The following is a 12,552-nucleotide window of genomic DNA, read 5'->3' on the forward strand; positions in this document are numbered from 1 at the left end:
AACAATGACTCCATTTTAATGCAGGTATTGAATTTAAAATATAAAATGGAACTTTTGATTTGTTTTACTTGAGAATGTTACAATAATGAAATACAAAGTTATCAAGATAAAATATTTGTGAATGAGATTCAAAGTGAGAGAAAACTATGGTGCAATAACACTATGGGCAAGGTATTTTCAGATATATTCATGGAAAGAGTTGCATAAAGGAGTCGATTTTCTATGGAGACTGACAACATAGAAATTGCCAGTGAAGGAGAATATGCCTTACAAAAGTATAAAGGACATAAATTGTACTTACTGTTATGAATTTGAAACCAGTGAACATGTATTTTTGGGGTGTAGAAGAGTTAAAATTTTTATGGAAAAAGCTTTCCGAGTTAAATTATTTGGAGGATTGTACAATGGTAAATAAATTGTGTATGGATATGATTGAATGTGGTTATTATAACATTGGTAGACATTACATAAAAAGAATAGATAAACTTGTTTTGTATAATATGGTTGATTTGGAATCAAATAGTAAAGGAAATTATGTTCAGTGAATGATGGGATTTGGCAAAGATCTTCAAAAGTTAAATACTCACCATAATGTTCCATCTGTGTTGTCCATTTTCATCCTAAACTACTGAGTTTAGATCCCAATCCTCTGATCCCATTTGTCCATTACTTTAGCTCATGGCCACCAAAAAGGCCTTGAGCGCCTCCCTTATCCATAAAGTACAGTTTTGTACCTACCATAAATGTAGATGTTACAGTGCCAATACAGCTGCAGTCATAACAGATGGGTTCTCCTGCCGTCAGGCGGGTCCTCGGTCGGCCGAATTCCAAAGTCTAGGTCTGGCGTCGGTTGTCGTTGCTTCTTCCCTGACGTCAGTGTGACAGGGGTATAAAAGAACCAGCAGATGCCATTTTCTTCAGTTTTTCTTGCCCCAGATGTCAGGTGCCCCCAGAAGGAAGGCAATACATAAATTTGTGTAATAAAGCAATGCCATATAATCAAAATACAGTAGTTGCAAGCAAATACACCATAAAATGAATACCCCAATCAGGTTGTATGAGGAGGTGTTAGCCAAAAGGCCTGTCTCAAGAGGGGAAGGAGGGAGGGAAACCTGGACTGCAGCTGTATTAGCACTCGAACATCTACATTTATGGTAGGTACAAAACTGTACTATGTTCATCGTGCATACAGCTGCAGTCATAACAGATGGGTAAAACCCCAAAGCTAAGAAAGGGGTGGTAGGCACTAGGTGGAACTAGGAGGAGCCAGGATGCCCTGCAAGACTGCAGTGGCAAAGCCTGCTCTAGTTTTGGAGTATAATGGTAGGTGGTAGTGCTTGGAGAAGGTATGCACAGAACTCCAAGTGGCTGCTTCCAAAATATCTTTGGTAGGAACTCCTCTGAGGAAAGCTGCAGAGGTAGCTGTGGCCCTTGTGGAGTGAGATCTGATGCCTGCAGGTACAGTTTTACCATGAAAAGAGTAACTAAAGCATATGCAGTGGGCTACCATTTTGAAATTGTCTGTTTGGAAATTGGTTTCCCTTGAGCTCCTACAGCATAGGACACAAAGAGCGGTTCTGATTTTCTGAAAGGCTTTGTTCTGTCCAAATAATAACGCAGCTGTCTGTGGATGTCCAAGGAATGTAGTAGTCTGTCCCCTTTGTTTTGAGGATTAGGGTAAAAGGTAGGCAAGTGTATAACCTGATTCAAAGCTACCCTGGATACCACCTTTGGCATAAAGGACGGGTTGGTTCTTAAGGAAACTCTGTCCTGATGGAAGATGATAAAGGGCTGCACAGCCATGAGGGCTTGTAGTTCCGATACCCTACGAGCTGAGGTGATAGCCAGAAGGAAAGCTGTTTTCCAGGACAAATATTGCAAATCTGTTGAGGCAGCTGGCTCAAAAGGAGGCAAGGTCAGCTTTTCTAGAATGAAATTGAGGTCCCAAGCAGGTATTGGTTGTTTCCTTGGGGGTTTTATATTCTTAGCCCCTCTGAGGAACCGTCTAAAGAGGGGGTGAGAGAATAAAGGTGGATCAGTGTTGTATTCTGCAGAAATGGCTGAGGCATGGATTTTGATGGAGGAGAATGAAAGTCCACTGCTTAGCAGCTCAGCTAGATACTGTAATATTTGAGGTAAATTCAGTTTTCCAGGATTCTGGCCCTTTTTCTCATTCCAGGCACAAAACAGTTTCCATTTTGCGGAGTAAGCTTTTCTAGTAGACAGCCTTCTGGCCTCCAAAATGACATCCTGCACCTCCTTGGAGAGTAGGGTCTGTTGAGTGTTTTCAGCTGACTGTGAAGAATTTTGAAGCTGTGCCGAGTCAGAAGAAGAGGCATTAGAGGTAGGGTCCATGGAGGGGAATGCGTCAGGCTCCTCAGGAGTGGGTACCAGTGCTGTCTTGGCCAGTCTGGAGCAATGAGAATCATCTTTGGTCTGTCTGCTCTGGTTTTTAATAGAACTTTGGGCAGCAGAGGAAGAGGTGGAAAGGCATAAACTGTCTTTGTTGTCCAACTGAAAGAGAGAGCGTCCACTCTCCAGGCCTTTGGATGAAAAGTCCTTGAGCAGAATTTTGTCAATTGGTGATTTTTGTGGGAGGCAAAGAGATCTATGTCTGGCCTTCCCCATGCTTGAACTATCTCTGTAAAAACTTGAGGATGCAACTTCCATTCGTGTGGATCTGTCATATGTCTGCTTAGGATGTCTGCCAGCGTGTTTTCCTTGCCTGGCAAGTACTGTGCTTGAAGTTCGATTTGTAATTCCAGAGCCATGTTCCAAAGTGACATGGCCAGCCTGCATAGGGGGTATGAATGGGTTCCTCCCTGTTTATGTACCACATTACTGTGGTGTTGTCTGTCCTTATCAATAGTTGACCTGGATGCAGAAGGTCTTTGAAAGCTATAATAGCATTTATTACTGCTAGCATTTCCTTTTGATTGATGTGAAGGTGCTTTTCTTTTTGGGACCATTTGCCCTGAATGCACCGATCTGTCATGTGCGCCCCCCAGGCATAATCCGAGGCGTCTGTTGTGATGACTTGATTTGCTTGAGGCTTGCAGAATGGGAGACCTGTGCATGTTTGGCATGCTTGAGCCCACCACAGAAATTCCTTTTGAAGACATGGAATTAGTGGTATTATTGTTTCCAAACTGTGGCTGTGTTGAGACCATAGGTTTTCAGGTACCATTGAAGTTTCCTCATATGCAGCTTTGCACATGGGATTGGTAGGATGCAAGATGCCATGAATCCCAGAGCCTGCAGGATTTTCCTTGCAATCAGCCTGGTGAAATTTGCTAGTGTTCTGAAGTATTGAGTTAGTTGCCCCTGCTTCTCTGGCGTGAGGTAGGCCATCTGAGTGTTTGTGTCCAAGTTGGCACCCAGGAAAATTATTTTCTGAGAGGGTATTAGCCTTGATTTCTTTTTGTTGACTGTGTATCCCAGAGAATTCAACAACATTATTACAAAAGCCAGATGTTTCAGAAGTATGTGCTTGCTGTCTGCTTGGATCAGGCAGTCGTCCAAATATGGGTATATTTGTATCCCTTGAAGTCTGCAGTAGGCAATTACTGATGCCAGGCATTTCGTGAATACTCTGGGCGCAGTAGATAAGCCAAAGGGCAATGCAGAGAATTGATAATGGGTTGAACCTGCAAGAAATCTGAGGTATCTTCTGCAATTCTGTCCGATTGGGACATGCAGGTATGCCTCCTTGAGGTCCAATGTTACCAGCCAAGACTCCTTGCCCAGCATGGGAAGAAGCTGCTGTAATGTGAGCATCTTGAATTTTGGTACGAGTAAAAATGTGTTCAGGATGGATAGGTCCAAAATAGGTCTCCAATCTTTTCCCTTCCTTGGTACCAGGAATAGTCTGGAATAAAAACCTTGACCTTGTTCGTGAGTAGGTACCTCTTGAATAGCTTTCATGTCCATGAGATCTGAAATTTGTCTTTGTGCCTCTGCCCTTTGATTGTGTGGCAGGTTTGGCATGCCTCTCATTTTTGGAAGGGTGTGAAAATGAAATCTGTAGCCTCTGTTTATAATGTCCAGGATCCATTTGTCTTTTGTGACAATATGCCAATTTTTTGAAAATAATGCCAGTTTTCCACCCAAGGGTGCTGCCATTTGAGCCTTGCTTGGCATGCAAAGGGGGAAGTCATTGGGTTTGCTTTCTGAATGGTTGCGAGTTATCCTCACCACCTCTTTGTGTTGGAGCTTGCCATTGTCTGCCTCTAAACGATCCTTGAGATTGCCCTCTGCCCCTCGGGCGTCTGTATCTACCTCTTTGGGGTCTATCCGTGGCTGGAAAGGACCAATTTTTGGAAGGCCAATTTCTACTGAAACCTGGAGGTTGTAAATGTAGAAAATCTTTCACTGTTTGCATTGATTTAGCCTTTTCCTCCATTTTCTTTAATACCTCCTCAGCTTTAACACCAAATAATGCATCCTTTTGTAGAGGGGCATCTAGTAATTTAGCTTTGACATGATCTGGTAAGGTTTGCTCCTTGAGCCAGGCATGTCTACGTATGACTGATCCTGTAACAGCAGCTCTACATGAGGCCTCTATAGCATCAAAACCACATTGCAAGGTATGTTACCCACTTGTTCTGCACTATGTATCAAATCCTGCAACTCCTTCAAGTCTGGTTGTTCAGGTTGTGACATTTTACTTCTCAACTGTGATAACAGTAACGGTTGGTACTTTAGCATATGGAACTGGCAGTTTAATGCCCTCATGGTTAAGGTGGCCGAGGTGTATACCTTTTTTCCCCACCTTTCTAAGGATCTGGAATCTCTTTCGGAAGGTAATGGATTTTTAGCAGTGGAGGCCTTAATTCCCTTGGGGCCCTGTGAGATAGTTTCTGGGTCAGCCGCATGGCTTTTGTATAAAAATTGGTGTGAGTCAGGAACCCGGTAGTACCCGTCAGGCTTGACTGGGGCTGGAGGTAAGGAATCCGGGTTAAGGCAGGCCTCCAAGTACACATCATCTAGTATGTCTAAGACAGGAGGTATAGCCAGAGGCCTGTGTTGAGGTAGCAAGAGAAAATCCCCAAGCCTTTTCTTGGAATCTGAGTACTCTTGGCCTTCCCAGTGGAAGTGTTCCCTTAAGGTATGCAAGGTTTCCCCAAATGAGTAATCCTCTGGGGGGGGGGGGGGCAGAGGGAATGGACTCCTCTGCATCAGAATCTTCAAAAGGGGAGTAAGAATGTTCCTGTTCATCAGAGTGCTCTGAAATAATGGAGGCCTGGTCAGAGGAGGGGGATTCTTCCTCCACTCTGGGCCTTTTGTCCGGCGGGGGTTGTGAACCCCTGATAAGAGTAATTAAATCCTCAGCCATTTTAAGCATCTGTTTCTTAGGCATGGGGCCTGGAGAAGGGCCCTGTGTAACTTGTCTCTGAATGCATGGCTGCTTTAGACTTAGTGAAAGCCTTGATGGAAAAAGAAGAGGAAGGTCTGAAGACACCTTGAGAGGAGGCAGACCTGTCTACATTTTTAGATTCACCACCAAGAGTGGCTTCGGTATCTGTAGTCGGGGTGTGGGCCGAGGAGCCTGCGACCTCGGGCACAGAAGACATCGCCAATGAAGTGTCGTCGGTAGGCAGGGGCTGCGTAGGCGCCTCACTGAGAACTGGACCACCTGTAGTCGGCTTTGGCAGGGTGTCGGTAGAGGCTGCGGACCTCGTGTGTCGGTCCTTATCTTTGCGTTTTTAGACAAAACTGGAGTCGGAGTATCAGACGACATAATATAGTTAAATTTGTTGCCAAAATAGTGCTGGGCGAACTCCGCCCGACGCTTAATAGTGCGTTTGTTGAATGTAGCACAAAAATGACAGACCGAGACGTCATGGTCTGGGCCTAAGCAAGGAATGCAGAGGGAATGAAAATCCTTATGCGGTATTTGCTTCCCACATGAAATACAATTATTAACTTTGTCTGACATCGGTCTGTGGCAAGAAAAGTTTCAACGGGTGCCAGCTTTCAAGAAGACTTCGGTTGCAAAATTTTCGTAATTTCAGGAGCTGGCCGACCGGCACTTGCGAACTGCTTCTGCTTCGGGCACCGTGCGGCAAGAAAGACTGAAGAAAATGGCGTCGGCTGGTTCTTTTATACCCCTGTCGCACTGACATCACGGAAGAAGCGACAACCGACGCCTGACCTAGACTTTGGAATTCGTCCGACCGAGGACCCGCCTGACGGCAGGAGAACCCATCTGTTATGACTGCAGCTGTATGCACGATGAACATCGTACCAACCCGTAACATACCTTAGATCTTGTCTACTGACAAGTAGGGAGTACTACTATAAAATCCCAACTAAAAGTAGCCATATCTGGGGCTCAACATGAAGGACAATGTTGTCCTTATAAACTCTTCATTCTTCCAGAAATTAGTATTGAAAAGGTCGGTGGGTGGGAAGTTGAAGAAATAAAATGGACACCACAGATGGAACATTATGGTGAGTTCATAACTTCTTTACCTGATGTTGTCAATTTTCATTCTATCCTCAGCTACCTAAATTATCAGGTGGACTCTAAGGATATTTCTAATTTGTAATGAGTGATAAAAGGTATGAGGACTGGCCCAAGCTGCTCCTGCACATATTTTATCAAAGAAAGCTCTAGATACAAAACACTGAAGTAGCAGCCATGGACCTAATCGAATGGGCTCTTAAAAGGTCGTGATAAGGACAGGCCCAATTTGCTGTCAATAAATTATATGCAATTAGTCATCTGGATAGAGAGTTACCTTTGCAACTGATTTGCCCAATTTAGAATCTGCAAATGAAAAATAATTGATCTGTCTTCCTGATCTCTTTTGTTTTATGCAAATAAAAACGTAATTATTTGTGGATATTCAATAAATTCAACATAGAATTCACCTTTGCTTATAAATTTAGGAAATACAACTGGTAGGTTAATGGATTGGTTGATAAATGGATTCTAATTTCTAACATAGGTCTACTGTCTGGTGTGCCAGGATCAAAAGGTAACTGCAATTGCGTTTTTCTCCCTATCATGATTTCATATTGAGATATTTCTGTCTTACTGATGCGTTTTGCCCTTAAGTATGCCTAGCAAATGTTGCACCCATACATTTCCTTTTTAAGACACTCCTTGAGCATACGATTCATTCGCTCTATAATTCCCTTTGGCTGTTGGTGATAAGGTACATGAAATCTTTGCTGAATTCCTAACCAATTACACATTTGCTTTATTAGGTAATTAAAACTGCGAACCACAGTCCAATTCAATAATTCTTGGCCATCCCCAATGACAGAAAATATTTTTCCATAAAAGCTTCTGCTGTTACCTTTGCTGTCATAGTTTTAGTAGGAACTGCCTCTACCTATTTTAAAAAGACATCCACTACTACTAGCCGGTATCTGTAACCTCCCTTTTCTTGTTGGCAAGGGACCTGCATAATCTATTTGAACTGCATACCATGCCCCATCTGCTGGCTGTACTCGATGTAACTGAAGTTTGTTTACTTTTAGCATTTATCTGCAAAGGGATTAGACATTCTTCTACACTTAGCCTACTGATCTTTTCTTTAAACTTGGGTTCCATATTTTTCTTTTACAACTGCTCATAGTTTATCAGCTCTTAGATGTCCCAGTATTTGGGGATTTAACTTTACCAACTGCCGTGCCAACTGAAATGGCACATATGGCAACTGCAATCCTTTAGAAGTAGTGTATGCATAATATTCCTTTGGTGGCATTCCTGCTAGCATGCACTGATCAGTTTCTTCTTTTAAGTCCTGTTGTTTTTGAATATTTATAAGGCCTTCCTCAATTGACTCTTCATCTAGCTTTTTTAAGGCACCGACTTCTGCATCAGTATATAAATCCTCTGGAAGTTCTTTTCTACTCTGTGCTGCTTGTTTTGCTAGTGTGTCAGGTAATGCATTTAACCTGAAAGTTTCACTTGTCTGTTTCTGATGTGCCTTTCTCTTTAAGATACTGTATTGCCCCTGCTGGTTTGACATTATTACTTTATATATATATACCTTTTAATACTTCAACATGTCACAGTTGCTTGCCTGCAATGTCTACAAATCCTCACCTTAACCAAGTGTCCATGTGCAGTCAAAGAATTTACTACATAGGCACTGTCTGAGAAGATAACAGGATTGTAATATTTAAGCACATACAGTACTGCCTCTAATACAGCTTTCCAAGATGACATGTGTCCTGAACACTTGATTAGTTCAGGAGACCTCAACTTGGGATTTTCCAGAACTACGGCAAATCCTGTCCAGTATTTTCCTTTGTCTCAAAACCGTGCTCCATCTGCAAAGATGGATGGCTTACAATGGTCGAAGACAGATGCCAAAAATTGTATGCAAGATGTAATTATTTTTTTGAAGCAATTATGCTGTTTTCCTTCATATGCCATGTGATTTGACAAATATATTTGTCCCCTGTCTGCATGGTGACAGTTTTCATTCCGAAAAGTGCCATCCATTTTGCAAAGACTGCCTGGCTAACACCATCTGTGATTTTATTCATTTCAAAATTGTCTACCAGAGCTTTCACTACTTTGGTGTGGTGTTTGTACTATAATGCTGGAAAATACGGTTAAGTACTCCATTTGCTTAATGCCCCAGTAAATGGCTAATAATTGTTGTATGCATGGGTGGTAACCCAATACCACTGGAGTCATTTTATGGCTACAGAAAGTGATTGGATGTGATGTTTTTCCATCCTGTTGTCACTACCATGTGGCCATTCCTGTAATAGAACAGATAAGGTTTTCTTTCCGGCCTGCTGCTTGCAACACAAATGGCAACTTTGGTGTTGGTGCTATTAATTCTGTAGCATGTGCTAACTTTACCTTTATTTGTGAAAATGCTTCATCCTCATGTGGTCCCCACTCTAAAAAGGTGGAGTTCTTTTGTTCCTGCAAAATTTTGTACAGAGGAGCAGCCTCAGCTGCATAATCCTTCTCGATTCCCATGAATTTATGCAAATGTTAGTGGCTTTTCCATTTGTAAGACGGACGTCTTGCACACTCACTGGAGAGCAAGACCACCTTCCTGCTGGCTTTATGATAATACCTAGAAACTTACCTTTGTGTCAAACAAAATTTCTTCACTTTTGACTTTAAACCCGGCCTGCTGCACAGTACAAAAGACTTCTTTAAGAAGCCGTACATGCTATTCCATGGTTTCAGACTGATTTAGTATGTCAATGTAATGTAACACTGAATCATCTTTTTCCAACTGTTGCATAATGGAGCCTACTATCTGGTGAAAAATAATATGACTGTTTTGAAAGCTCTGAGGTAATCCTGTCATGACGTACTGCTATTTAAATGTAAAGGCAAATTGTGGCCAGTCTCTTTCTGAGTGGTACTGCAAAAAAGCAATTTGCTAGATCTATTACTGTAAGCCACTTAGAGGCTTAAGTGCAGCCAGCTCTGGAACTCTTGGAATCAAATGTGCTTAGGAGTTGTGCATGGATTTACTTTCCTTAGATCAATGATAAGACTAACTACCATCTTTCTTTTTTAACTGGCCAGATAGGTGAAGTTGTGGGACTGTTGCCTTTTTGTACGATTCCTTCCTTGTCCCAATCTGCAATACATTTTTCCATATGTTCTTTTGCCTCCCTAGGAATGGGATACTGTTTTTGAAAAGGAGGTATGTAACCCTGATCACTACCTACCCCCACTGGCGTGTCTAGCTTTCCACAGTCACTGGGTCCCTTGGACCACAGGTTTGGAAACTCTTGTTGTAAATGCTGCCATACAGCCTCTCTGTCTGTATTCACATGTCCTGTAGGCTTGCCAAGTTTTTCAGGTAGAGAGATTGTACAGCAGACTGCACTTGCCTCTCCCTCTCGTTTCTCTGTCTCCCATCTACAAAATACAGTTAGGTAAATCAATTACTATGCCCAAAGGTCCTAAAATATCCATACCAATAATAGTAGCTAACAAGATGGATGCATTAAAAATACACCTTTCCATGTCTGTCCTTCGTGGTGAAATTTTATGTTTACATCTTGGCTACTTACTGCATAGCATCCTGTGCCATTAAATGGAGAAATGCAAACCTTTTTTGTAGGATTTACAGGTAACTGTCTGTGACGGATACTGCTGCTCTTGTGTCTAATAAGACATTTTGCCATAGTGACCCCTCTACCCAATCAGTGGTCGTCCAACTCGGCCCTTTTTAAATGTAGTCAGGAAAGATACCGGGGTGGGGTGGGGGGCACACACCTATTGTAAAAGAATTTGCTCATCTTAGCTTTTATTGTCAGCTGCAATGTAGCACAATGCATGCTTCTGTCATCTTCCTCTGTATCAGAGTGATCGACATATTTAGATTTTTTATGTTCCTTTCATAACTACAGTCTAGCTATTTCCTCTGCCTGCTCTTCCAAGTATTTTGGATTTACAGGCAAAGCTGCCTGAAAATCTGCAGGGTATACTTCCCCTTTTCCTGTGTATTGATGACCCTTATTGCTGTCTTTATCAATATTGTAAGGTCTCTGTGCATCGACTTGTTTTTCCTCACTTGTCCTGCGAATGTTTTGGCTCCGTTTAACGCACCCTGTTCTTTCTTTTTACACCAAACTTTGTAATGATCACAATCTTTAACGTGCCCTATTTCGTCTGTTTTAAAAAAAAATACATGTTGGTACCTTTTGTTCATTACCTGTATTTGATCCCGGTCCTAGAGATACAGAAAGCAGCTCTTTCTGCTGGTGGTTGGTCACACCACTGTTGCCTTCCATGGATTTTTACTTCAATGATTACCTCATATGGCTCACCCCCTTCTCCTAGTGCAAAGATATGGTGCGAGCATAATGCTCCATCATAAGCCATAGTCTATTCCCTCATTAGTTTTTGTACCAACTCAGTGAGGGTATCTGAATTTTCTTCATAAATACATTTAATATCCCCTGGGACCCCTTTTACTTGCTGTAAGAAACAATGTATTAACTGTTTTTGTATTTCTGGTTGTTGCATGGCCTTATCTGACCTTTAATATATGAGCTGAAATACAAGTTTAAAGTGCTCGGCTTGTTCCATTAACTTATTTGAGATGCTAATTTTGAAATTATCTAACATCTTAGCTGTGAGAGGCTGCCCCTACGTGTATGCCATGAAAACAGCTGTCATACATCCTACTTTACTGTTTAACTTGTAAGTACTTTGCTTTAACTAGATGAAATAACTGCTATAAAGGATATAAGAGCTCCTGAAACACATCTGAAGTCTTCAGTGGCAAAAGAAATCTGGGTTACCAAGATGGAGTTCTGAGAATTATGGGTAGGGGAGAAGTCAGAGCCCTGGACCCGTGAGATCCTACAATGCAGATGTTGAATCGGATGAAAACCAGCAACACTGGATCATGGTCAAACAGCTATGGAAACTGAACTTAGTTCTGCTTTCCTGATATTTCCCATCTAGGCATATGGCATTATTTACCAAGACAGTCTCATGTTTAACAATGGGGGAAAAAAAATCACTCCAGCTTGTATATGAAAAATAGAGAAACGGAAAGGCAAGGTTTACATACCTGGTCTTGGTGGCAGGTTATAGGTGGACTCTTCAGGCATTCTGTTGGTCAAAGATGTCAGGCAGCTGTCACAAACTGGACTAGCAGATGAGGTACAAAACTGAAAACAAAAATATAAACCACAGATTTAAAACAAAGAATATCAGGTTTTCTGAGAGCAGTGTATTGTATTAGCAATTACTACGTTTTACTCAGCTTGCAATTCAAAGTTCCAAATACTAAGCTTTTACAAAACTAGAAAGTCCATATCAGAATACAACACTGACTCAGCAACTACAACTTATCTTCCCAACATTTATCAGTCTTGTACATAACATTTTGCATGTATCCTCCTGACCTATGTAGCAATCAGCGTTACAAAATACCCCAGTGTTTTCTGTTTAACCAGCTCATCAGCAAGTAGCATTTTTTTTACTTTGTTCCATCATCCCAATCATCCCAACCAGCTCAAATGTTACTCATTTTAAACCAAATCCCTCATCAGCAAGTAGCATTTTTTTTACTTTGTTCCATCATCCCAATCATCCCAATCAGAATAACTCTGTTAATTTATCAAGTGAGCATAAAGAAGCACTTAACAAATCAGCAGTCCTAAGACTTTGCACCTCAATACTGCAACCCAAACCCAGTGCAGGGGAGTATCCAGAAACAAATGGAGTTAAGGGCCGAAGTAAGACAGAGATCACTGAGAGTCAGAAAGTGCCTACAATGAGAAGACAAAGTAGCAACCAATAAACTGTACATCTCTACTACATTAATGTACAACACAGAGATTTCAGCAGCAATTACACAGCTTATTTCTCCAGATGAAATGCAATAATGAGTTTGGTAAAGAAAGATGGTAAAATACCAATAACATAAGACATTTGATGCAAGGAATTGGTTAACAGGAATTTAACTCGGAAACAGCCTTAATGCAGCTGAAAAGTAGACATCTAACAGCTGCTTTTTATCACTGACACCTACCGGAGAGGTGGAGGCCTACAGCAGAAATCCAATATCGACACACAGGGTAAAATGGCTAATA

General features: G+C 41.7%; 1 protein-coding gene across 1 annotated transcript in view; it reads right to left on the reverse strand.

Annotated features, from left to right (window-relative positions):
- Positions 1–12,552, reverse strand: part of MKNK1 (MAPK interacting serine/threonine kinase 1) — a gene marked incomplete in the record, with an annotated part of 837,567 nt that overhangs the window by 678,123 nt on the left and 146,892 nt on the right. The window contains 1 exon segment of the mRNA XM_044085821.1: positions 11,526–11,625. Coding sequence (XP_043941756.1) covers positions 11,526–11,565 — 40 coding nt within the window.

Source organism: Protopterus annectens, chromosome 10.part0 (assembly GCF_019279795.1).
Source record: "Protopterus annectens isolate FY-2018-M chromosome 10.part0, PAN1.0, whole genome shotgun sequence".
NCBI lineage: Eukaryota > Metazoa > Chordata > Ceratodontiformes > Protopteridae > Protopterus > Protopterus annectens.